General features: G+C 41.2%; 1 protein-coding gene across 3 annotated transcripts in view; it reads right to left on the bottom strand.

Moving 5' to 3' along the window:
* The window catches only part of ATRN (attractin), a 153,065-nt gene that overhangs the window by 20,737 nt on the left and 106,202 nt on the right, over positions 1-26,126 (bottom strand). For 2 of the 3 annotated variants that reach the window (XM_032859078.1, XM_032859076.1), the window contains exon 25: positions 10,419-10,480. In XM_032859078.1, coding sequence (XP_032714969.1) covers positions 10,419-10,480 — 62 coding nt within the window. Of the gene's footprint in view, positions 1-9,432; positions 9,787-10,418; positions 10,481-26,126 lie in introns of those variants that run through there. The other variant, XM_032859077.1, reaches the window with a different exon arrangement.

Here is a 26,126-nt window from a genome sequence, read left to right as displayed (position 1 = left end):
AGAGAGCCCAATGCCGGGCTCGATCCCATGACCCTGAGATCACGCCTGAGCTGAAGGCAGAGGCTTTAACCCCCTGAGCCACCCAGGCGCCCCCCTCAATTTTTTAAAAATATTTTATTTCTTTATTTGACAGGAATATAGAGATAGAGAGCACAAGTAGGCAAGAGCAGCAGGCAGAGGTAGAGGGAGAAGCAGGCTCTCTGCTGTGTAGGGAGCAGGATGCAGGGTTCGATCCCAGGACCCTGGGATCATGACCTGAGCTGAAGGCAGCCTGAGCAACCCAGGTGCCCCTAGCTCCTAATATTCTTAAAATTTCATCAGTGATAGGAGTGTTCCCCTTCCCAGGTTTTTACACATAAGTTCACAATAGCTCTATTTATAATAGCGAAAAACTGGGAACAATCCAAAAGTCCATCAAGAAGTGAAGAAACAATTAATTAATTAATTTTAAAAAAAGAAGTGAAGAAATAAACTGCGGCAGATCTTTACATAGAATATCACTCAGCATTCAAAAGGAATGAGTTACTTTAAAATTTGATTTAAAAATTTGTATCCTTAGTAGTTTTTTATACAAAGTAACTTTCTATAAAGAAAGGAATAATTTAAAAAATGACAGGGTCTCTGAGTTTGAATGATCTGTTTTTGTTTTTTTTTTTAATAAGAGATTTATTGAGATGCAATTCAGGAGTGTCCTTTGTGTGCTAAGGAATGACTCCTGGGAGGGAGGGACCCAAATAGCTTCAGGATGGAGGCTGGGCACCAGAAAAACCAATCACATGCTTGGAGAGTTAGAACATTGAACACCCTGCCCCATTCCCACAACCTGAGGGGAGAGGAGAGGGCTGGAGATGGAGTTTGTTAGTCACCTGTGTAAGGAAACCTTGAAAGAAATAAGGAACCAAGAGGTCCGAGGGAGCATCTGGGTTGGTGAACACATCCATGTGCCGGGAGCGTGGCACGCCTGACAGGGTGTCGAAGCTCTGTGCTCTCCACCCACCCCCACCCCCTGCCTTCTGTGTCTCTTCCATTTGGCTGTTCATGAGTTATATTCTTTATAATAAAACTGTAATTTTAAGTACTGTGCTTTTCTGAGTTCTGCAAGCCTGGCAAACTCTCAAATCTGAAGAGGGTCATGGGAACCCTCAAATTTGTAGTTGGCCAGGCAGAAGCATGGCCAGGCTGAGGACCCACTGGTGGTTGACATCTTTAGTGGGAGCAGCCACATCAAACGGAGTCCTTAGCCTGTGGGATCTGTGCCAACTCCAGTCAGCGTCAGAACTAAACTGAACTGCAAGACAACGAGTTGGTGTCAGAGAACTGGACATTGTTTGGAAAAACCAAGCAATGAGCAGAGGTATACAGATGAAGAAGGGTAGGGAGCCAAAGAAGGGAAGCATTTTCCAGAAAAAAAAAAAAAAGGGTAGTGTGTACAAATGGGAAAGAACATGGTGCTTTTGAGAAGATGGACCAGGGGGTGGGAATGCAGAGGCGTAACATAAGATGAATACAGAGGAGCGAGCAAATGTCAGTGTACTTTGGTTTTTATTTTAGATACAGTGAAAGGCCACTGAGTATGAGCTAAGGGAATAGATGCAGATGAATTCATTTTCAAGGTCTCTCCTGGACTTTTTGTGAATTATAGAGGGGCTCTGAACGCTGCACGGGAGAGAAGTGACTTGGAGGTGGCAGGGTGACACTGCAGTCAGTAATGTGGGGAAACCTGGTGGGGAAGGACTGAGGAAGAGTTTGCTTCTCTGCGTGTTGTGCTGCAGATGGGATGGCAGACTTCAACTGGGAACAGAGAATGAGAAGATGGCCAGGACTGAGATCTGGAAGAACATCAACAGCGAGAGGCTGACCAGGAAAGTTCAACAGAAGAGTGGTCTCGGGACAGTTTGGGGTCAGAGAACGCCAGAAGAGGGTGAGTGATGGGGGGTCAGTTGTATGTACTGTTGAGAATCCAAAATATGAGGAGTAAAAAGTATCTTTTGGATTTGGCAATAGAGATGTCCTTGCTACCCTTCACACACACAAAAATTCAGATGGGGTGTGAGGATGGAAGTCAGATTAGAAAGGGCTGAAAAACAAAAAGATCTCACCAACACAAGGCGTTTTAGGGTCGTGAAAATACTCTATATATTACGTTGCTGGATTCATGTCATTATAGATTTGTCCAAACCCACAGAACGTACAACACCAACAGTGAAACCCGAAGGTCAACTACGGACTTTGAAGGATAATGATGTGCCAATGTAGGTTCTTCCTTGGTAGAAAATGTACAATTCTGGGAAGCGATGTTGATAACAGGAGGCTGTGCATGTGTGAGAGCAGGGGAAATCTCTGGGTATGTATGGGAAATCTCTGTACCTTCTTCTCCATTTTGTTGTAAACTTAAAATTCCCTTAAACAAAGCTTTCTAAAAATTTAAACAAACAAAACAAAATCAAATCACACCAAACATGATCCAAGCCCACAGCCAATGGACACAAGGAGGGAAGGGAACAGCCAGCATGATCGAGGGCAGCCACATTCAGAGTGGCCGCACCAGATGGCTTCTTCCCCCTTCTCTGTCCACGATGAGCAATGGGAGACAGCAGCTAAGGCAGTGAGCCCTGAGCCTGGGACCAGGGAAGCCAGACAGGAGTGTGGCTCTGCATTCAGAAGATAAACAGTACAGCTCACCCAGTAGCACGTTCTGCCCCTAACCCACACTCACTGGAGGCTGGGACACACAGAAACAGCGTGCACACACAGGCACACAGCACTCTTCAAACCAACACTGTGAAAGAGTGGTAACAAACAACAACAAAACCCAAGCATCCGAGGAGAGTTAGTAGTAAGAGCAAAAAATAAGACTTCAAAATAAAATAAAATAAAATAAAATATTATGAACCTCACAAAGGAATAGGAGAGGAAACTATATTCATAAAATGGACACAAGTTATAAGGAAAAACACATGAGCAGTAAAATGCAAACATTAAAATAAAAAAAAAATCTTATCAGATGGGCTCAACAAAGGAAACAGACCCAACTTTGGATTAAATTAATGAGCTGAAAAATACTACAGTGGAGCTCACCTAGAACAAAGAACAAAAGGAAAATGAAAGAATTTGTGGCTTCAGTTAAGAAATACAAAGGACAGGGGCACCTGGGTGGCTCAGTGGGTTAAGCCTCTGCCTTCAGCTCAGGCCATGATCTCAGGGTCCTGGGATCCAGTCCCGTGTCGGGTTCCCTGCTCATGGGGGGGGGTTCTGTTTCTCCCTCTGTGCTCTCTCTCTCAAATAAATACATCTTTAAGAAAAAGTCACTAGAGGTCCTTTAAAATATCACAAGGATCAGGTTCCATAGGAGACCAATGAAATCAGCATCTTTGGGGGCACGGGGCTTGGGCTGCTTCTGCTTCTTTTTAAGCTTCTCAGGGAGTTCTATGTTATAGCCAGGGCTGCGAGACGGGACGTAACTGTTTCAGGCTCTCAAGCCCAATTTAAAACTTGTGGGAAGGGCTTCTACCTGGCCCTGGTCATCTTTGCATGTCAAATTGCAGGTTCATCTGTGTCTGAGCTGTTCAAGCTCCGGACTGCTGAATAATTGCATTAAAGGCCGATTAAGCGCTATAATAAGAACATGAGTAGGACTAAGTTCCAAAAGGGATGGACTTTGGAGTGAATGCGTCGGAAGACTTCATGGAGTAGGCAATTGGGTTGGGTTTGGAAGGAGTAAGGTTATGCCAGGTCAGTGGGGTTGGGTGAATATCTTTGAGGCAAATGCAGAGGAGAACCAGGTTAGGTCCACTGCCCCTCCAGGCCCTGCAGGTCACGTGGTCAACAAGGAAGGAGATGACGGCTATCTTGCAGGGGCTCATCATCTGGTGGGAGTCACAGGGCAAAGATTCACGAAATACTGAATCTGCAAGAATACGGAATGATGCTTTGGCCCCACTCTGGGAGAAGCGTGGAAGGCGGCTCATGTCAGTGACTCCTGACGGCCTGGCACTAAGCAGAATAAAACACTGCTGGAGGGGTGGGAAGAGATCTTGGAATTTTAATTTTTTTCTGTGGTAACATCAGAGAGGGCAGTTTCCTTTTGGAATCTACACTTCTGTGGAATGAAGAGATTTTCTTGTGAACAGGAAGTAATTTCGTCCAAGTTCCAGTGCTCGGACAGAGGTTCTGTGGTCCCCCACTCAGCTCCTGAGCTATGCTGAGCATTCTCTGAAGAAGGGGATGTCATAGTGAGTTCCTGGTCTCAGTGGATGTAAGAGTAATTGAAGTAATTAGTATCTTGACCTAGTTCACTGATGAGTTTCTGAAGGATATAGTAAAGTTATACCCGAATAGATTTCAGATGGACATAGGAACAACTAAACATGAAAAGATAACAGGTAAGATATCCATGAAGAAAACAGGGAGGGACCGAGAGACCTGCTTGGTGGAAAATACCATAAATGGGGCCAAAGATAAACAAGGGAACACACACACCGGTTAATAGTTGCAAAATGAAACAAAGTCCTAAGTTTCAGCAAGAAAAAGGCAAATATCCCAAGAGAAATATAAACAAAGGATAGGGACCAATCATTCAAAACAGGAACTGAAAGACATTAGTACGTACCAGTCATAACTAAAGAAATCCAAATTTAAGATACCAGTGTTACCTCCCAGAATGACGAATGAAAAATGACAATATCTACTGTTGCTAGGAACTAATAAGAGCAACAGGCAGAAACAATAAAAGAAATTATATTCCTGCTGTATAAGTATAAATTCACACAACTGTTCTGAGAGGCCACGGCAGTGTTTTTGCGTTTAAATGTAAAGGCATATGTAACAAAAACTGAGAACAATCTAAGAGTCAGTCAAAAGAGGAATGGTTAAACAAAATATGGTACTCATACTATGGAAAAAGCTGTTTAATAATGGAGTGAATCCGCACATGGGAAAAGTTAACCACAGAACACTGAGTGAAAAAACAAGTTCTAGAACAACATGTAAGGAGGAAACCCATTTCATAAACCAAAGAATCAGAAAAACCACAACTTGCATGCACAGTGTATATACACACAGAAAAAACTCTGGAAATACAACCATTAAAATATTAACAGTGGTAATATTTAAAGAGTAGGATTAGGGGAAGTTTAAGTTTTAGTTTTTATGTTGTCTGAAGTTTTACTATGAACATAAACAACTTTTTTAATTTATAGTAAGAGAATTAGCTTTATGCTGATTTTCTACCTTAAAAAGTCTGAATAAGGATTTACTATTTTGTTTTCAAATACTTGGGATTAGTTTAGCATTATTTTATCATATCTGTTTATGTCGCCTCTACAAAATTTTCCCTTTATCTAGGTCATTGTTGTTCAACAGAAATTTAATGTTAGCCACGCATGTAATTTTAGAAGTTCTAATAGCCACGTTAAAAAAAACAAAAACAAAAACAGGTGAAATTAATTTTAATAAAATAAGTTTTATTTAACCCAAGATTGCTGAAACATCATTTGAACACGTGACCAATATAAAAATTGAGGTATCTTATGTTCTAATATTCTACTAAGTCTTCAAAATCCAGTGTGCGTTTTATACTAATAAGCACATCTCAATGTGAACACTAAATTTTTATCAGAAAAGAACTGATCTGTATTTAAACTTCATAAAATTCACATTTGAAAAAGCAGATTCACATATCCAGGTTGTTCTAAACACACAAGTTCTCTGGTAACTGAATCAAGTAGTTTTTAAATTTATATTTAAATTAAATATATTTAAATGTTTTAAGTTATATTTAAATTAGTTAACGAAAAACTCAGTTTCTCGGTCACACTAGCTACATTTCAAGTGCTCACGAGCTACATGTGACTAGTGGCTATTAAGTCTATACTGATCTTCTAGCTTCTTGTTTATAACTGTCTACTGTTTAACTCTATTTAGTTTTTCATCACTTCAAACAAATCTGAGACCTTTAAACTTTATCTGTTTCCTTGGTTATGGACATATTCCACTGGTTAATCTGATTTTGTGCCCAGTGCCACAATGATCACTGTAGCTTGACCAAGTGTTTACTTGGGGGAGGGGGACAGCAGACAGTCTTCCCACCCTCTCCATTTTTTCTTGGTAATTCTTTCTTGATCTGTTATGCTGTAAGTTTGAATAATTTTACTTACTAAAGTAACGGAAACATGTAAATTTCATTTTTGTTAGGGAAGTATAGAAATGTAATCGATCCCCCCCGCCCCCGAAACACTGAATGCTTTTATCAGATTTTCTCTCTCTGCAAGACTGGAGGGATGCAACAGTTACTTCTTGGTGGAGATGTCATCATCATCCAGAAACTAAAGGCTACAGTTCACAGCAGGCAGAAATGGGCCCATCAGGATGTGGCTGAATCTCGACGTGAGGCCATCTGCTCCCCAGCATCACTCAGGAAGGGATTTCTTTCATGGTCGGAAGGGGAGGGCACCTAATGGCTCACTATGGGAAATACAATTAATTATATGGTTTTCATGCCATCATCTGCCTTTACCAATAAGAGCTGCAAAAGATGTATGTCTCTGAATGATACAGAACTAATTTTTTTTTTTTAAATTTTTTTTTTTTTTAAAGATTTTTTATTTATTTACTTGACAGGGAGAGATCACAAGTAGACAGAGAGGCAGGCAGAGAGAGAGAGAGAGGGAAGCAGGCTCCCTGCTGAGCAGAGAGCCCGATGCGGGACTCGATCCCAGGACCCTGAGATCATGACCTGAGCCGAAGGCAGCGGCTTAACCCACTGAGCCACCCAGGCGCCCCAGAACTAATTTTTTAATATTGCCCTTGTATCTAGCAACTTTGCTGAATTCACCTATCAATTTTTTTTTTAAAGATTTTATTTATCTGACAGACAGAGATCACAAGTAGGCAGAGAGGCAGGCAGAGAGAGAGGAGGAAGCAGGCTCCCCGCTAAGCAGAGAGCCCGATGCGGGGCTCGATCCCAGGACCCTGGGACCATGACCTGAGCCGAAAGCAGAGGCTTTAACCCACTGAGCCACCCAGGCGCCCCTCACCTATCAATTTTAATGTTTTTTTTTCTGCCTTCTTTTGAATTCCTATAAATACAATCATATTTTAAGGTGATGATTTTTTTCTTTTCTAAATCTTTTTTTTTTTTTAAGATTTTATTTATTTATTTGACAGGCAGAGAGGCAGGCAGAGAGAGAGGAGGAAGCAGGCTCCCCGCTGAGCAGGGAGCCCAACGTGGGGCTCGATCCCAGGACCCTGGGATCATGACCTGAGCCGAAGGCAGTGGCTTTAACCCACTGAGCCACCCAGGCGCCCCTCTTTTCTAATTCTTATGTAATTTTTCTTATCTTACTGTATTGGCTAGAACCTTTGTCACAATGTTGAATGAAGTGACTGATAGAATCTTTTTTTTTCTTTTTTTTAAGTAGGCTCCATGCCCCCTGGGGCTTCCAGTCTTGACCTTGAGATCAAGAGTCACAGGCTCAACTGACTGAGCCAGCCAGGAACCCCTGATAGAATCTTTGCCTTGCTTGTTCCCAAACTCAATTTCACCATTAAGAAAGTGGTTTGCTGTTGGCTTTATATATTGGTCCTTTATCAGATTTTTCTTTTATCAGAAGTTTCTTTCTATTCTGAGTTTCCTAGGAGTTTTTAATGAATGAGAGATCAAATTTTATCAAATGCTTTTCTTCACTGCTTAAGATGATCATATTATTCTCTTCTCTTATTATGCAACTCATGTTAATTACACAGATCAATTTTCTGATGCTAAATCAACTTTGCAATTCCTGGAATGAACCCAACTGAGTCATGATATTGTTGGCTTTTTATATTACTGGTGGATTTTTGCTTCTTCATTTATGAGGGAGACTAACTTGTAAATTCCTTCCTCATAATATTCTTGTCAGGTTGTACTAAGCTCATTAAAATATATTAGGATGTATTTTTTTCTGTTCTCTAGAAGCTGTGGTTACTAAGGATATTATTTCTTTCTTAAAAGGTTATAAGTTACCAATGAAGCTATCTGGGCCTAGAGTAATCTTTGTGGGAAAATTTTAAGTTATGTATTGTTTTTAAACAGATATAGCCCTATTCAATGTTCAATGTTCATGTTCCTATTCTGCATCAATAAGTAGTATATAATCTTTGTTTTTCTAATTGTCCATTCTATCTGTCCCATTTTCAAATTTATTTGCAGAAAATTGCTCATAAAATACTCTTATGGAGGAAAAAGTTGTCTGCAGGATTTGGAGTAATGCCTCCTTTTACATTTCTGGTATTATTTATACCTTCTCTCTTTTTTCATTGGTCAGTCTTGCCAGGGTTTATCAATATTACTCTTATTCTTTTCAAAGATCCAACTTTGTAGTTCTTTTAATCCTCTCTACTGTACTTCCTCCCCTATATGATTAATTTCACTCTATGTATATGGCCTCCCTCTATTTTCTTTAGACTTATTTGGTAGTTCTTTTTTCTGACTTATTGAGAAATGTGGGTTTTTTTTTTTCTTTTCCAATTTTGCTTTTATAAAGCAGTGATTCTTGACCTTAGCTGCATATCACAGTCACCTGCAGAGCTTTCAAATGCTTGAGTCCCATCTGCAGAGATTCTGATGTGACTGGTCCGGGATGTGGCATGGGCATCAAAAGCTTTCTACTGTGCTGCTACGGTTAAGAACCACAGATTTAAAGCCATACCCTCTAAGTACAACTTCAATTGTATCCAATAAGTTTTTAATTCTTCTTGCTCATTCAAACTGGTTTAAAAGTTCTGCAGTGATATTATGTAAATTTTTTAAATGGGCAAATCCAATATATGGTTTCAGAAGTCAGGTAAATAGTTACTTTGGGGACAGAAGGGTGTCGTGACTGATGAAACACAGGGAAGCTTCCAAAGTACATGTTCGATGTGTGATTAACTCATTGAGCCAGACACATTTTATAAGTGTCTCTGTAATTTTATAGTAAACTTTAATATAATTTTTTAAAGAGAGAAACAGATCTCATACAAGGAGTAGGAATTATAAAGGCGATAACTGCCTTCTCACTATTAATACTAGAAGCTAGAAGGAACAGCATAATGCCGTCTCAATTCTAATGGGAAATGATTTCCAGCCTAGAATTCTGTATGCAACTTTTTGATCAAATGGGAGGGTAAAAATCAAAACATTTTCAGACAGAGGTTGCAGAAAAGTTACCTCCCCTGCCCCTTTTCTCAAAAAAGTCCTGGAGAATGTGCCCCACTTAAAAAGAGGAAATAAACAGGGAGATGAAGACACGAGATCTTATATTAAATATCTTATATTTCAATATTAGAGGAAGGCAAGAGAAATTCCCAAGATAACCATCCTGCCGCAGGCCTCAAAAACTAGTGCACCTGGGAGCCGCGGGTTGGAGGGTTCTGGACACAGACATCTCCAAGAGGAACTAAAACGGAGAGTGACTGCTTGTGTTTGACCACAGACAGATTTTTTTCAATTCTGTCAGAGTACAGGGAAAAATCCGGGGTAGCTTCTTAGAAAACCAAACAATTAAAAAAACAAAATTAGAGTGCGAGTGATTGCTCCAACCAAACAATGGGGAAGTACAATCACAGTTCAACTTGCTGTGAATGGGGGTTTTACAGTTATAACAACATAAACAGGGAGCACTGAGTTAGGCAAGCACTGTGATGTAACTACATGACATGAGGGGGAAGGAAGGGGATTTCTGTTTGCACTGGTGGTGTGTGGGGAGTTGAGCGTGAGGTTACATGAGATAAATATCCTCATCTACAAGTGGGACATCCGAAGAGAAACTGAACTGAAAAACCAAGAAACAGTGCAAGCACAGAGACGTGAAAAATAGCTACAGTAATTTAAACTTTGGGGGAAGTGAAGGATGGGAAGGTGCGGGGAGGAATGCTTCTACTTTCTCTTATGAGCACTGGAACACGTGTCTTTTTCAATTATGTGTCTGTATTATTTTCATAAAAATAAAATTAAGCTTGAAAAAAGTGTAAAAATAAAAGAATCCCAAGAGCCTAACAAGTCACTTTAAGCTTTCAAACTCTGGATAATCACCAGGACTATCCCTGATTAAGAAGAAGTATATCTGTAGCACATATCAGTAATCATTATTAATTAAATATTGTTTCAACCCCGAATTCTCCCCATATGAAGAACCAAATTAGCTACATTTTAGTAGAGAGTACATGGAAAACGGCCCCCCAAGATCAGAACGTACAAAGCAAATGTTTTCATTTATCAGGTTAGGATGGATTTACACGATTGCGACTGACTCATAACTTTTCAGACAGGTCTAGGAAGTTAGTTTGATCTCTTGTGCCAACACAGGATTACTCGATTATCTTCTAGGATAATTTTGATAATTAATGGGATTAAGTACCTGAATCAAAAGAGAAGATAACATTTGTAGAAGGGAAATTACCTGAAGAAAGTCACGAAGAACTGTACCAGGTCCATAAAATTGCTGTGCTGGGAGAAGGCGATCTGTGAGGGAGAAACAGGTAGTGTGAGGAGGGAGGCTACACAGGAGCGCTGGCAAACTTGGCCTTTTAGTTCAAGAGACACACATGAAATGTTCAAGGAGAAATTAATGAAATTGTTTTTCTTAAGGGAAAGTGGCTCATCCCTTTAGTTTCTTTTCTGGCTTAACCACAATCGAAATGTAATATTCTGAGGCTTCCACGCAAATTCCTAGAGTGCCTACCCCTCTGTTCTTGATATCAGATCTAAGTTCTTTTAGTGTGACCCTGAAGACGTCTCAGATTCCCAACCTTAATGCCAGGCAAGTCAGTTGGCTTGCTACTTCCTTGGGCCTTGCCCTGGACAAAATGCTCTCCCTATCTGCTTCAAGTTGGAGTTCCGTGACCTACCTGGAGGTGGGGAGCCTCATCTGCGCCCTTCATCCCTTTGATACTTACATGCTTAGTGAATACACTCACTTCAGGATACTGTTTTTTTTTTTTTTAAACCACATCTCAAAATTTAATACACTGAATATCATCTGACAGTCAATATAATACCAGATGGAACCCAAGTAATTTTATCATATGGTTAATAGTTTTTATACCAAGAATATAAAATGTCCCTTATGTAGCTCATCTAAGATACCACTGAGTGAAACAGGCATTATTTTGTACATTACCAAGAAAAAATGCTGCCCATTACACTATGGCAAAAAACTTTGAAAACCACCGACTGTAAGATGCATCATGATTTCAGAGATATCAGAACATGAAAAAAAAAATGAACACATCAGGATTTATTACTAAGTATGATATCTGTGTCCTTTTTATTATAATCTATAATACTCATAGTACTAGCCAGATGTTACAGCATATTCCCTGCTTTTTTAAAGGGAACATAGCCCTCCTTGGAGGGACAAAAGTACCATAAGTAAAGCAATTATTGAATAAGGTGATAACTGCTCCAGTACAGACAGTAAGTATGACAAAAATCAGAGAAGTAAACGATTAGCAGCTTCTTTTTCCAATCTCACCCAACTCCCTATCTTTATCAGACAGCGGCTCCCATCTTACCGTAATGCAAGAAAGTGCTAGACCCAGGCCCCAGCACTGGGACAATTCAATGCTTCGTGTTCTTTTTATGGCCAGACTCAAAGAGGCAGAAAGAGGCTTCCAGTGTTTGCCTTTTTTGATGGCCTTATTTTCTTTTTGACATTCCATAAATAAAGTCTCAATGCTACCTATTCAGGCCATAGGACGTTATGGGGTACAGAATTTGTAGTCTGTGTGTTCTCTAGCAACCATTTATAATCAGAAATACAAAGATACATAGACTTTATGCCATACATAAGGAGAAGCCCACGTTCTTTCCTTTTCCTTCATTTTCTACAGTAACTAGTCACAAGTAAGAAGACCCCTTGAGAAGACGGCCACCATCCTTGCATAGAGCTTTTTAGTATTGGAGAAGGACAATTATTTAAACAAGGTTATTCAGTCTTGAGGCATGAAGATTCCAGGTTACAACACATAAAGAGCGAGAAGGAAACAGGTTCTAGTCCATCCACATCTGTTTATAGATTTTAGTCTTTTTAAATTGTCAGTGTGTCCTCAGTGTTTAGACTTCAACAGATCCTGAGATGCTTTTCCTCAGTGTCGGGTGCCAGGATGTATGGATGCTAACAGTGCCCTCTGAGGACTCCCAGGGGTCTGTGCACCCTGTGCCACGTAACACTCTGCAGGGCTGGGATCACCACCATGAGCCTGACTTCTTGCTGACACAGAGCCATACCATGTTCATGTCTAATTCAAAACCACAATGAACCAATATAAACTGGCTGCCAGGGTGGCTGCGCCCCAAGATTCACATTACTCCAAAAGGGGATCTCTTTTGTTAAATGTTATTCATCCAAGTCTCCACAGTTACAAGGTTTTGTAGGGAAGCAAAAGGCCTAACAGAAAAATGTTTATGAAAAGACTGACCACTTAGAAACATCTAGTCTTGTTCAACACCCCACCCACCATGTCAGTTGGTTAATCCTTGACTGACAGGCTGGTGAGCTTACTGTCCAAACTGAGAACTTCTTTCTTTTTTTTTAAGATTTGATTTATTCATTTGACAGAGAGAGAGAGAAAGAGAGAGAGAGAGAGAGAGAGAAAGCACAAGCAAGGGGAGCGGCAGGCAGAGGGAAAGGGAGAAGAAGGCTCCCTACTGAGCAGGGAGTCTGATGTGGGAATTGGGGGCTATCCTAGGACCCTGGGATCATGACCCGAGTCTGAGTCGACGCTTAACTGACTGAGCCACTTAGGCGTACCCAAACTGAGAGTTTCTGAGAGAGAAGAGGAACGCTATTAAAAAGTACACTGGGGGGGGCATCTGGGTGGCTCAGTGGGCTAAGCCTCTGCCTTCGGCTCAGGTCATGATCTCAGGGTCCTGAGATCGAGCCCCGCATCAGGCTCTCTGCTCAGCAGGGAGCCTGCTTCCTCCTCTCTCTCTGCCTGCCTCTCTGCCTACTTGTGATCTCTGTCAAATAAATAAAATCTTAAAAAAAAAAGAAAAAAGTACACTGGGACAACAAGCATGAATTGGGCTGTCCCTCCTCAGCCCGTCACACATGCAAACCAACCGCAAAAGCAATCTTGTGAATGATGAGATTTTACTGAAAGTGCTGTTGGAGAACTGATCCCACAAAACCACAGGCAAATGGAGACCTGGCAGGGTTGAAGGTAAAGACGTCTGTCCTTCAAGATACTCCAAAGGGGATTAAGGGAGGGCCTTGGGAAAACCGATGATTTATTTCTATTCTTTCTCTTTCATTACAAAATAAGATCCATGAGGACTGGGACCTTGCTACTGACTACTGTGTCTCCAGTGCCTAAAGCAGATGACTGGCATGGAAGAGGTGTTTATTAAACATGTGTTGAATAAAGGAATAGGGTAATGGGAAAAATGATGACCCCACTTCCACCCTTTCCCCAAACTTAGTGAGACCTGACTGAGTTTTCTCTTTTTTTTATTTTTTAAAGATTTTATTTATTTCTTTGACAGGCAGAGATCACAAGTAGGCAGAGAGGTGGACGGAGAGAGAGAGGCAGGGAAGTAGGCTCCCCGCCAAGCAGAGAGCCCGACTCAGGGCTTGATCCCAGGACCCTGGGATCACGACCTGAGCCGAAGGCAGAGGCTTTAAACCACTGAGCCACCCAGGCGCCCCTGAGTTTTCTTTCTTCTAAGAATCGGCTCATGGTTGCAACCATTAACTTAAATTTTGTTAACTGTAAAATTAAAATAAACATTTTTTGTGATTTTGAATTTTCATTTTTCAAGACAATAAATTTCAATCAGCCCTTTCTTTTATGATTTATTATAAAACAAACATTGAAATAGACATTGAAGTGTCTGTGACTTTTCTGACACTGAAGATAATGGGGACTTCTTATAATAAGATATACTTATTGCCAATTAGAAAATGTCATTACAATTTATAAATAAAACTCACAGTGTCATTCTTCTCCCTTTCCAGACAGCAGATAATCACTCCCCACACTCCAGCAAGCCTAGAATTTATGTCCCCTTACATTTCTACAACCTGCTGCTGCCTTACTTTCAGCAATAAGTTTGATTAAAGTGTGCTTGCCTGGAAATAGGGAAAGGGAGGGGAAAGATATATTGTGTTTTTTTTTTCTAGTAAGGCTTTGACAGGCTACTTGACTTTATGCCATTGAATAACTTCGATGTTAAAAAAGCTGAATTTAAATAGATATGGGTTGAATTCAGTTGCTCTTATATTTAACTTGACTAGTCCCCATTTTTTTTTCAGTGTCCTATAGCTACCCCTACAAAGTATGTGCACAATTTCACTGCACTGAGAAATAGACTCTGTAGGATACACGTGGCCATGATCATGCCTCATTTACAGTATTGAGCCCACTAGCCCCATTATATTCTATTTACTTCTAATATGAAAGAATACAATACATACATCATTACAGAATAATCTAAAAGCAGGGATGAAAAAGAGGAAGGAAGACAAAAATGAACCTTAGGAAGCTTCTGAGAAATACTTATTAACATTTTACTATTTCACTGAAATCCTTCTCAAACTTTTTTTCAGAAATGTGATCATACAGATTCATATCTTCTTCTATTTTTTAATTCAGAAAAAAATCATGAATATATTTTTATGTCAAGATATACCTATGCCACAAACAACTTGATCTAACTTTGAATATTTAATTTACTCTGGACTTTTTTTCTTCTTCTATTATAATCATTGTTACATTAAACATACCTTGAGCCATAAATAAATAAATAAATAAATAAATAAAGCGTGCTTGCCCAGAGACCCTCTGGGTGTGCTAAATAAATGTGAGAAACTGAACTCAGAAGCCCAGCCAGCCCCAGGACTGAGGATAGGATATGGTGGGGCTGCATTTCCCAAGCACTAGTTCTGTGCTTCAGCCGAACAAGTGTTTCAGGTTGCTCTACTACGGCATTTGGTCCTTCCATCACCAGAGTGCCCTGCGCACCCATCTGCAGCGGTGGTCCCCCCTGCCTCTTGCCGCCCAGCTCAAACACTCCCTTCCTCATTCAGTTGCTGGGAATTGGCTCTCTCTTCTCTATACTCCCAGTTCCTGACCCACTTCCCTCTCAGGGCATGGGACAGTCATACTCCACCTTATTATTATGGCTGTGTATGCAGAGATGTCCTGGAAAAAAAAGACTTCTATGCTCTTCTGTCTGCAAAGGTATCAATTTCTGACTTTCTAATTATTGTAGGAGAAAGAATGGAAAGGCAATTCCCTACCTCCCACAGAGGCAGATACACCTACCTCCAGAGAGCAAATAACACCATCGTATTCCAAGAACTAGGCCATGGTTCTCAAACTCTGGAGAGCTTACAACAAAGGGCAAATCCTGGGGTCTATTCCTGCTCCTAAAGCTTTAAACTCCCCAGGTGAATCTGATGCCAGTGTCATTTCTACTTGGAAGGTTTGGCTCCCAAAGAAATTAACCTGGATCTTGTACGGTGGGGTCATGGGGATGGGGGGAGACCAGGGTAGAGAAAGAGAGGGTAGAGCTTTGAAACAAACAGAGAGGCATGGCCCAAACCTTGAGACCAGGAAATGGAGGGAATGGAGAAGATGTTCTAGAGTTTTGAAAGTGCCAAGGAATATGGGAGGACTGCATGGTAGGCCTAGGGAGGCTCTCCGCCCTCACTGGTTATTGTGTGTCCAAATGACCAAGCCCATCACACATGGGAATGGGGACAGCTGCCTTCAAACAAACCTCATGGCCATAAACCAGGGTACCTGGAGCAGCAGTCAAGTGAATGAAAGCCAGGGGCCTTCCCTAGATCTCTGAGCTCAGGTAAGCCCTGAGGTTTCTACAGTTCCTGAGAAAAGGGGATGGGGTTCTCTGAGAATGAATTTCTTATCAACTATGGTAGGAAGGGTGCTCTTTAAAAAAAAAAAAAAAATTAAGACATTTCTTATACTCAACTATCACAGAACAAATTCTTTTTCTAACATCTGTATTTCTAATATTGTATTTCTAACATTTCTAACATTTGTGCAATCCACAAAATAGGTATTTGGAAACCAGTGAGCAATGAAATGGATAAATAATACTGAACTGATAGGGAAAGACCACTGTTTAATACAGAAGGTTTGAAATGAGAGAGGGAAGGACCTCTAGTTTGTCTTTAACTTTTCCACCAAGAATGATCTTCACTATTATGAACACCCAAGACAGGCAGAGGACGGGAAAGGACGGCTGGCTCCCCTGAGAAGTAAAGATGGCCAGCTTGTGGCAGCACCTGCTGGGCTCTGAGAAAACCCAAGGTCTGTGTGTACCTGACAGACTCCTTGGGGGCTGCTCCTAAGGCCAACGGCTTCACCAGGGCTCAACTCCACCCGGTCTGCGAGCCTGTCCAGACCAGGGCCCCTCCGCTCTTTGACTCTCCCTGAGAGATGAGGCTCTGCAGACACAGAAGATCTCACTTCAGGACCCGAAGCCTTGGCTGCCTCTGGGCTTCTGGCTTCACCACACCAACCTTGCCCCATAGCTCTGGGCTGCAAGGCTGGAAGCCAGGAGAGAAATGATTCCTCCCATAAGAACTCAGGCCTGTCTACAAAGAGCTTTCCAGTCAGGCCTCAGCTGTGTCAAAGATGGAAGACTCTGTTACCTCCTTAACCTGGGTCTACTGCTGCTGCCTCCTTGAGTTTTGCTGTGACCCCCCAAAACTTTCTTGTATGAAATTTTGCCATTTGCAACCACATGGACAGATCTAGAAGGTATAACGCTAAGTGAAATAAGTCAGTCAGAGAAAGACAAATACCATATGATTTCTCTCATATGTGGAAATCAAGAAACAAAAGAAAGAAAAAAAGGAGACAAACCAAAAAACAGATTCTTGGGGAAGGGGGACTGACCTAACAAGGTGAGGCTTTATTTTTATTTATTTATTGAGATTTTATTTATTTATGACAGAGAGAGATAGAGAGAGGGAACACAAACACAGGGAACTGGAGAGAGAGAAGCAGGCTCCCTGCTGAGCAGGGAGCCCAATATGGGGCTCGATCCCAGCACTCTGGGATCATGACCTGAGCCAAAGGCAGACACTTAACCAACTGAGTCACCCAGGTGCCCCCCAAAAACCAGATTCTTAACTACAGAGTACTGATGGTTACCAGAGGGGAGAGGGATAGGGGGATGGAGGAAAGAGGTGACAGGGATTAAGGAGTGTACCTGTGATGAGCACAGGGTGATGTTTGGAATTGTACACCTGAAACTAATATTAAGACTGCATGTTACCTACATTGGAATTAAAAAAAAAAGAATAAAGAATAAAAGAACACTAACACAAATAAACAAAAACCAAACCAAAATAATATTCTTTAAAACAAAACAAAAACAAACTGAAGTTCTATATGGAACTCTCTGTTGAGACCACAGGCCCTGGACTGGATGGATCCCAATGCCCATCACCCAGCCGCACACACTACCCACCTAATGCTGGTTTGTGCTGGCACAGAAACTGTATACACAAGCTCTGGTCAGAGCCTCAAGGCTAGTTCATTCCACTCGTTCCTGACACCAAGCTAACACTCACCGTCTGTGCACGCCCAACCTCCCACCTCAATACTGCTCTGTGCTTGCTTCCCCACGTGTCCTTGCAGCCATTCCTTTCACCACTCTCTAGAATTCCTGTTCCATCTTACCATGATCATTAATAATTTAAAAATCATTAAGAACTGCATACACTTGGTTGGACTATCTACAAAGACCATAGCTAATCACACAAAGCAATGGTTCCTGCTCTCTACTTAGTCCTCTCCTTAAGGTTTCTCTCTTTGGCCTCCGCCTTTTTTTAGGTTTCTTTTTTGTTCTTTTAGGGTTATCTTTTTATCACTAATACGTTTTATTTTATTTGCTATTTCTTGACTTAACCATGTTAGGCATCACTTACTGACTTCCTGCTATAACGGAAGGTGACTGAGGCCACCATCCCCACCTGCCCTTCCAGTCAAGTTACATCATTGTTTTTCGTGCCTCTGTTGGTTTCTGTGGCATTATTTTGAGGGTGATGGTGTTGGGAAGGATGCCAGCAGAGACAGACAATGGCTAGAACACCGCTGGTTGCAGGGAAGGGATGTGCCTGTTACCAACAGGCAGCCACAGGAGCAGGAGACAATGTGGTGAGGCCCCCTGCAAGGCACACAGCCCATGTGGAGGACACCTCAGGCCTCTGATGCACCCCTGCTTGCTCCCTTTGCCATTTCACAGGGGGAGGTGTGTTAGACAGGGTTTTGTCCCTGGCTCTTGACTGTCCTAGAGACTGTCCAACAGCAGTCAATGACTGGTAAAACCCTAGTAAAATGCTGTGCACTTCCTGCAAAGTGAAACAGAAGGCCAGTTCCAGATACAACGCAGCTGGCCTACGATGGTCCCAGTCAGTCTAGGCCACAGGCCTAACTGAGGCTACCTTCAGGAGGTTAAATAATAAAGTGGGGCTTTAATATTGTTTTCTATTACCTGTATTATCTTTTTTAAAATTTTTTATTACAGAAAATTTAAAACTGTTTAAAAAGTAGAGAGAATAGTATCATGAACCCAATGTGCTCATCACCCACGTGTAATAATTACCAGCTCAAGGCCAGTCTTGTTTCATCCATATGCTTCCCCACTTTCCCCACAACCATATTATTTTGAAGCAAATCCCAGGTTTCCTACCGTTTCATTCTTAAATATTTCAATCTATGCAGTACCTCTTAACTACCCTCTTTGTAAAATTAGGATGCTTGTGTCCTCATCCCTTTCTTTTCTTCTACCTCTCAACTCTTCTGACACCATGCTAGAACAATTCAATCCTCTAATACCAGACTATGCAGAGTGGGATGACAAATCCCTGCCCCTGGTAGGCAGTCATTCTGTCAAGATCAGAAAAAGCTGTCAGCACCTTTAGAAAAGATACAAAAGTTGCAAAAAAACAGAACAAAGTTCCGATACCAACCACAAAGCTCCCATACCTACAACTACTCATCCATCTAGTGCTCATTTGTGACGTGTCTACTGCCAATCAGCTCTATGCTGTGACACTGAGGACACAGAAGTCTAAGACACTGTCCTTGCCCTTAAGGAAATCTTTGTTGGGTGAAATGCCAGATGAGTCTACAGCTGTGGAAGCACAGATGAGGAAAGCAAGTTGCTACGGAATGTGCCTGAGGGTCCCTTGATGGACCCCTCTCCTGGGTTTCTAAACAAGAATTCTACCTGGACTCCCCAAGTCAGGTCCAGCTCCTTCCAACCCATTCTCCCAACTGCTGCCAGAAGGATCTTCTGAAAACACCGATCTTCGTCGCTTCTTGGCTTAAAACATTTCAACAACTCTCAGTGGTTTTCAGGCTATAGTTCCAAGCCCTCAGCCAAAACCTCCGGTCTCTTCCCAACACCCTTCGCCTAGGTCTCCAGCATCTTGCTCACAGCGCTGCCACTTCACCTCTGTGAAACTCCCAGGAGTTCTTGAAGGTGACTGCATATGCTGGTTCCCCACCCCTAGTCCCCAACCTCACGCTCCTGAGACTCAGCTCTGCTACTGCCCATCCTCACTCAGACTCGGGCAGCACGGGACACTCCCCTCTCTGCCCAGGACTCCCAGGAGCAGGGGAGCACAGCCTGCCACCCAGCACCAGACAGCCCCTCCTGTCCATTCAAGGCTGCTGCTCAGGGCCACAGAGTTTGCTGCATGAGGAGATGTTAAAGGAAGCCTCCGGGCTATGGAGATCACAGGGGAGAGATCTGCTAGAGCTGGAGATTTACCCGTCCCAGCCATAGGTGGTATTCACAGATGGCGTGGATGAGACTGTCCAGGGAGAAAGGATCCAGAGGAAATTCAAGGGAGCAGGGGTACTGAAGAATTAAGAAGAAACAGCCAAAGCCATGGGTGAAAAGTGGAAGAGAAGAGGCTTTCAAGAAGGAATAATAAGCAATGATCCTAATGAAAACCACAAGGTAGTACGAGAACCTCAAATGCCACTCTAAAACAAAGAAAGATTTATACTTTGAGTAGTTCAGTTCTAAATGTATCTCATAGCTGTATGATTCTTTAAAACTCTGATGGCACAGATCTCTAACACCAGGTGTAAACATACATCATCATCATCATTACACAATACATACAAACATTAAAAGTGTACCTGACATTGTTCATAATAGCCGAAGAGTGAAAACAACCCAAGTATCCATCACCAGATGAATGAATAAACAAAATGTGGCATATCCAGACAATAAACTATCACTCAATCCCTAAGAGGAAGGAGTTAAGAATTCAAACATACTAAATATGGATGAATCTTGAAAACATTATGCTAAGTGAAAGAAGCCAGTCACAAAGGACCATACGTTATGTAATGCAATTAATATGAAATGCCAGAATAAGCAAATCTATAGCGCTAGAAAGTAGGCTGGTGGTTGCCAGGGTCTAGGGGGAGGAAGGAACAGGCAGTGACTGCTAGTGAGTACGAGATTTCTTTTTGGGATGATGAAAATACTCTAAAATTGATTGTGGTCACGGTTACACAACTCTGAATATACTAAAAACTACTAAATTGTGTGCTTTAAATGGGTAAATTGTACGGTATGTGAATTGTATCTCAGTAATGAGGTTACCAAAAAAAGTATCTCTGAGTCAATAAAAGTTTCATACATCCTTTGCTTAGGAGAGCAATCCTGTTAGCACCCATAAACATAACTCTAAAGTCTAAATGAAGGCTCAGTTCTCAATACAAATTCTGTGTTGCCTTTGCTTAGGAACACTAGCCTCTTACATAAACCAGCAGATGAAACACCAGCATGGAGAGGGCTTTAATATAGTTCCACATTACAGTAACAACCTCTGTTGCAAAACCAGTAACAACCCAAAACCCCAGCTTCACCGCCCACCTTCCTACCTCACACAAAACATCTGTCTGTCCATTCTCTATCTTGAATACCTCCCGCCCCAAACTCTGGACAAGGCTATGCCAGCTGAGTCCCTGCTAACTGGCGAGGACACCCAGGATCGCCTTCAGAAGGCAGAAGCTGAGGGAGGGGCGCTCACCCACAGGAGCAACTCACAAGAAAACAGGCACAACCGGCCCCAACAGACCCATCACCCTCCTGCACACAAGGCCTTCTCAGTCTGGGTGGGTTTTTTTTGTTTTTTGTTTTTTTAATTTTAAGCTGCATCTATAAAGATTTTTCTAGTTGGTTTCAAATTCCCTCAGTGAGCAGTTATAGGTTTTGATCTGTTCCTAATTATGGAAAAGAATCCTGGGATTGGTTCAGAGGGAAGGAACTTGAGTTTAACATTACCATTTTTAAAGCACCAAGGTTTATGTGAATTCTGAGTAGAGAACTGGATTTCCTCAGTTATTTTGCTTTAAAAAAAGAGTCAGAGACAAAAAGGCTTTTGCCTGCACTGAAAGCCATACTAAAATTTAACCGAATGGCCTACGCTGCACCCTATTCTCTTCCTTCAACGAGTCTCTGCGTTTTTACTGAATCTGGATCGTCTCTAAGGTGCATGGATATGTTTAAGAGTGAACTACATGTAGGAAAGCTCAGGCTCTGAGGAGATTAGAGAGTACAGAAAAACAAAGATCCCTCTGCTGAGCACAGCACACCACTTCACATGCCCAGAAGACATGCACACACCTACACACGGTCCCGAGGGCAGAGAACCAGTGCCGTGTGAAGACACCGAGAGCACACAATGCCACAGGTCTAGTGCCTGCAAATACTACAGTTAGTTGTACCAAAGAGCAAAAGAACGCAGTTCCAACAGAACTTACCTGCTTGTTCAAGGAGAGCCTGGCAAGCTAAGTGGTGAGCCTGCCATAGTTTATTTTCGAAAGTGCTCCTGAATACAGCTTTCTTAAGTGGCTCTTATTCAAGTAAGTCATCTAGCCCAGGTAAAGAGCCCCCCAAAATCAGGCAGCAAATCAACATCTCTTTGACTCTTAAGATTAGTACTTTAAAAAATTAAGTGTGGGGAAGAGATCCCTCTGGAAGGAAATGCTCTAAAACCATTTCAGTGGCTTTCAGAGGGTGGAGCAACAGGGCACTGGGAGGAAAAAAACTAGAACTCAGCATTGGCAACAGCACGACTATCTCCAGCACAAGAGCCTGTTTATATGCACGGAGCCCTCTTTCCAAATGGGAAAAATGTTAGCAGTGTAACTTAAGATTTTCACTAAGAATCTTAAAAATGTTAATTATTTTTCAACTTTACACAACAAAGCCCGAAGTTTAATTGATTCAGAAATAATAAGGTATGTCAGTATGAAAATAATCCCAAGTTAAAACAAGCCAAGAAATAATATTTACTATACCCCAAATCAAATTTTTATAAGTATATCTAATCTATAATTGGATAGTGTTACATGTTCCCACACTGAAATTGGCTGGCTGGAGCCTAGAGTTCAACCTCAATGGGGTCAAACAACCTAAAAACCTGGTTGGCACCTAATATTCCCTTTACTTTGGTGGTGTGTACACTCTAATCCCTCCCCTTAAGTGTGGGTGGGCCTGACCTAATCAGGTCAGTGTGTTTAATTATTTATTTGTTTGTTTGTTTTTAAACACAGGGCCTGAACCTATGACCTGACATCAACACCTGAGCCAAGATTAAGAGTCAGACACCTAACTGACTTAGCCACTAAGTGGCTGCTTTTAAAAGGGTCTTTGGGGGGGGGGTGCTTTGGGTCAATCAGAAAAAGTCAGAAAAAGTTGAAACTTCAGTAGATATACCTGTATTTTTGGTCTAAAATTTTAACTTTCAAATGTTACAGAAATGGAATCAAACAGTATGTAAATTTCTAGGATTCCCCCAACACCCTCCCAACTCAGTAAAATTTTCTTGGGATTCATCGAAATTGTTGTATCAATAGTTTATTTCTTCTTGTTGCTGAGAGTTACTCCATGATATAAAATAAGTAAAATCTTAAAAACTGTTAAAAAAAAAAAAAAGGCAGTCAAAGGATGCAACTGAGAAAGAAAAGGACATAAAAGGACTCAGTAAAAAAAATATGTATCCTGAAGATAAACCCTTATTACCGGAGTCCTTATCAGAATCAGATTATATTGTGGCTATAAGGGCTGAATGGGCAAAAAGAAAAGCAGTGAAGAATGAGAAAAAGTAACAGTAAGAAAAATCAAAAAAGAAAGAGAAGTATACAAAACAGGATAAGGAGAAAAAGAAAGCTGCAAGTTAAGTCCTGACTGGCCATAACAATATAAGAAAAATCAGGATTCCCTTATAAAGAAAGTACAATGTCTAAGGAAATTTCAGCTGTGAGAATTAGGGCATAATTACTAAAATGCATGAACGTTCCCATTTTTAGAATTTGTCCTGGACTATCCAGTAGCCACGCGGATGCCGCTGTGTGAAAGGCCCATAACTGTTGCCTGCTGGAACGTCTGTTTTTATCCCTTCCAGTGTTTAATGACTCTGGGAGATAATACACTGCAGTTGTGCTAGTGATTAAGATACTTGGGGATAAAGTTCATATTTCTGACTAGAAGTATCTCATGATAAGTCAACAGAAGTTGAATCTGGATGTATCATTAAGGTGTAATCAGAAATGATCAGGTAGGGACGCCTGGGTGCCTCAGTCATTAAGCATCTGCCTTCAGCTCAGGTCATGATCCCAGGGTCCCAGAATTGAGCCCCGCATCGGGCTGCCTGCTCAGCGTGAAGCCTGTTCACTCTCCCACTCCCCCTGCTTGTATTCCCTCTCTGACTGTGTCTTTGTCAAATAAATAAATAAAATCTTAAAAAAAAAAAAAAAATGATCAGGGGACTCTAGATAACATTTTTGAAATAGGGATCACGTTGATATTTCAAAATCCTTACTCTATAGATAAGTGTATTTTAATTCCCCCCATTCTAGACTTTTATTTACCTGGGAAAGGAGCTTTGTGGGGGAGGGTGCTAACCAGTTAGCAGAACAGCATGTCTTTTATCCTCACATGTCCTATTTCTGTCGACACAACAGCCATGCTTCATGGGGAGGGCAGAGCTGGGTACAGCACCTTTGCCATCAGACATCCTTGGATTCCGTCGCTGGCTGTTTTATTGTTTTGTTTTATTTTGTTTTTTTTAAAGATTTATTTATTTTTCAGAGAGGGAGAGCACAAGCAAAGGGAACAGCAGGCAGAGGGAGAAGCAGGCTCCCTTCTGAGCAAGGAGCCTGATGTGGAACTCGATCCCAGGACAGTGGGATCATGACCCAAGCCAAAGGCAGACACTTAACCAACTAAGCCACACAGGCATCCCTGTTGTTGCCTGATTTAAGTGAACCAGAGAAAGAGCCCTTTGCAGCATGACAGAGCCCCAAATGCTCTGGAATTTACCTCTATTTCAGTAATGCTGAACGTTTTTAAGCATTAGAAAGTGAAATAAGTCAAGCAGAGAGAGTCATTATCATATGGATTCACTTACTTGTGGAGCATTTAAGGAATAACATGGAGGACATTAGGAGAAGGAAAGGAAAAGTGAATTGGGGGAAATCGGAGGGGGAGACGAACCATGAGAGACTGTGGACTCTGAGAAACAAACTGAAGGTTTTGGAGGGGACGGGGATGGGGAGTTGGGTGAGCTTGGTGGTGGGTATTATGGAGGGCACCTTTGCATGGAGCACTGGGTGTGGTGCATAAACAATGAATCTTGGAACACTGAACAGATAAATAAAATAAAATAAAATAAAATAAAACTGTTAAAACATTTGAATTAGTTTGACTACACTTCCTTACATTTCAAATAGATATTTTTTGAACTTGATTGCTAAAGATTCTAAAATGCATGTTTTATATTGTTAGGTTTTAACTAGTCAGGAATATTCTATGTAACCAGTGATATGAATTTGATTTAGGTTGTAACGTTTAGCCTTTTTAACTCCTTACTCTTGCTATCTTAAACTTGTTGCTGTATTTAATGGCATACTTGCCAAGATACTTAACATGTAAAAAAACAAAAATAAAAACAAAAAAACCCCACCAGGCTTTTGGGGCACCTGGGTGGCTCAGTCATTAAGCATCTGCCTTGAGCTCAGATCATGATCCCAGGGTCCTGGGATTAAGTCCCACATTGGGCTCCCTGCTCAGTGGGGAGTCTGCTTCTCCCTCTGCCCCTCCCCCTGCTTGTGTGTTCTCTCTCTCTCCGAAATAAGTAGATAAAACCTTTTAAAAAAACAGGTTTGTTTGTTTTTTTTAAACAGCATATTGAAGCTGTGACCTACCATAAACAAGTTGAGTGGCAGTCCTAGTATGCTATGCCTTGTTACAAAAAGCTACTGCTAGAATATTAGTAAACACAACATTTTAAAAAGTTGTCTTTCTATATTCATAACAAATTATGACAAGCGAGAATTACATTAAGCTCTTCCTGCGTCATATTTTACTAAAATTTTGTACATCATATCTCCTGCTGAATTGTTTACTAGTAATGTTAAATGGAACTGATAAATCATTTTTACTTTATATTTTTATATAATCAGGTAACATGAAATATAACTTGATGTACAATTTTGCCTGTTACAGAGGGCATGCTAATTATAGTGGTATACACACAAAATATTTTGGCTTGACAAGAAGCTAAATAAATAATTATTTCACTTTAAAAGAAAAGAGCTGTGATCCTTACTGAGTTGATTTAGTGTAAGATTGAGGATTAGGTTGAATGAAGTTCATTTATTTGTCGATGGTTGTCTACTTGTTCGAGCACTACTTATTTGAAAGGCTATCTTTCTTCCATTGAATTAATTGTCTTTGTTCCTTCATCAAAAGTCAGTTGGACACATTTATGTGGTTCTGTTTCAGGGTTCTGTATTCTATTCCTTGATCTGTGTCTATCCCTCCACCAATAACCACAAAGTCTTGATTGCTATAGCTGAACAGTAAGCCTCAACATTGTGGACAGTGATTCTTCCCACAATATTCCACTTTTTCACACCTGTTACAGCTATTCTAGAATCTCTGCCTTTTTGTATAAATTTTAGAATAAGCTGTTTATAGCTACAAAGAAAAATCTTGCTGTCATATTTAAAATTTTTTATAATTGGGGTCGCCTGGATGGCTCAGTCAGTTAAGTGCCTGCCTTCGGCTGAGGTCATGATCCCAGGGTCCTGGGATT

Source organism: Lontra canadensis, unplaced genomic scaffold, assembly GCF_010015895.1.
Source record: "Lontra canadensis isolate GAN:19392208 unplaced genomic scaffold, GSC_riverotter_1.0 scaffold16, whole genome shotgun sequence".
NCBI lineage: Eukaryota > Metazoa > Chordata > Mammalia > Carnivora > Mustelidae > Lontra > Lontra canadensis.
The sequence above is the reverse complement of the archived record's forward strand: the minus strand, read 5'-3'. Positions and strand labels throughout refer to the sequence as shown.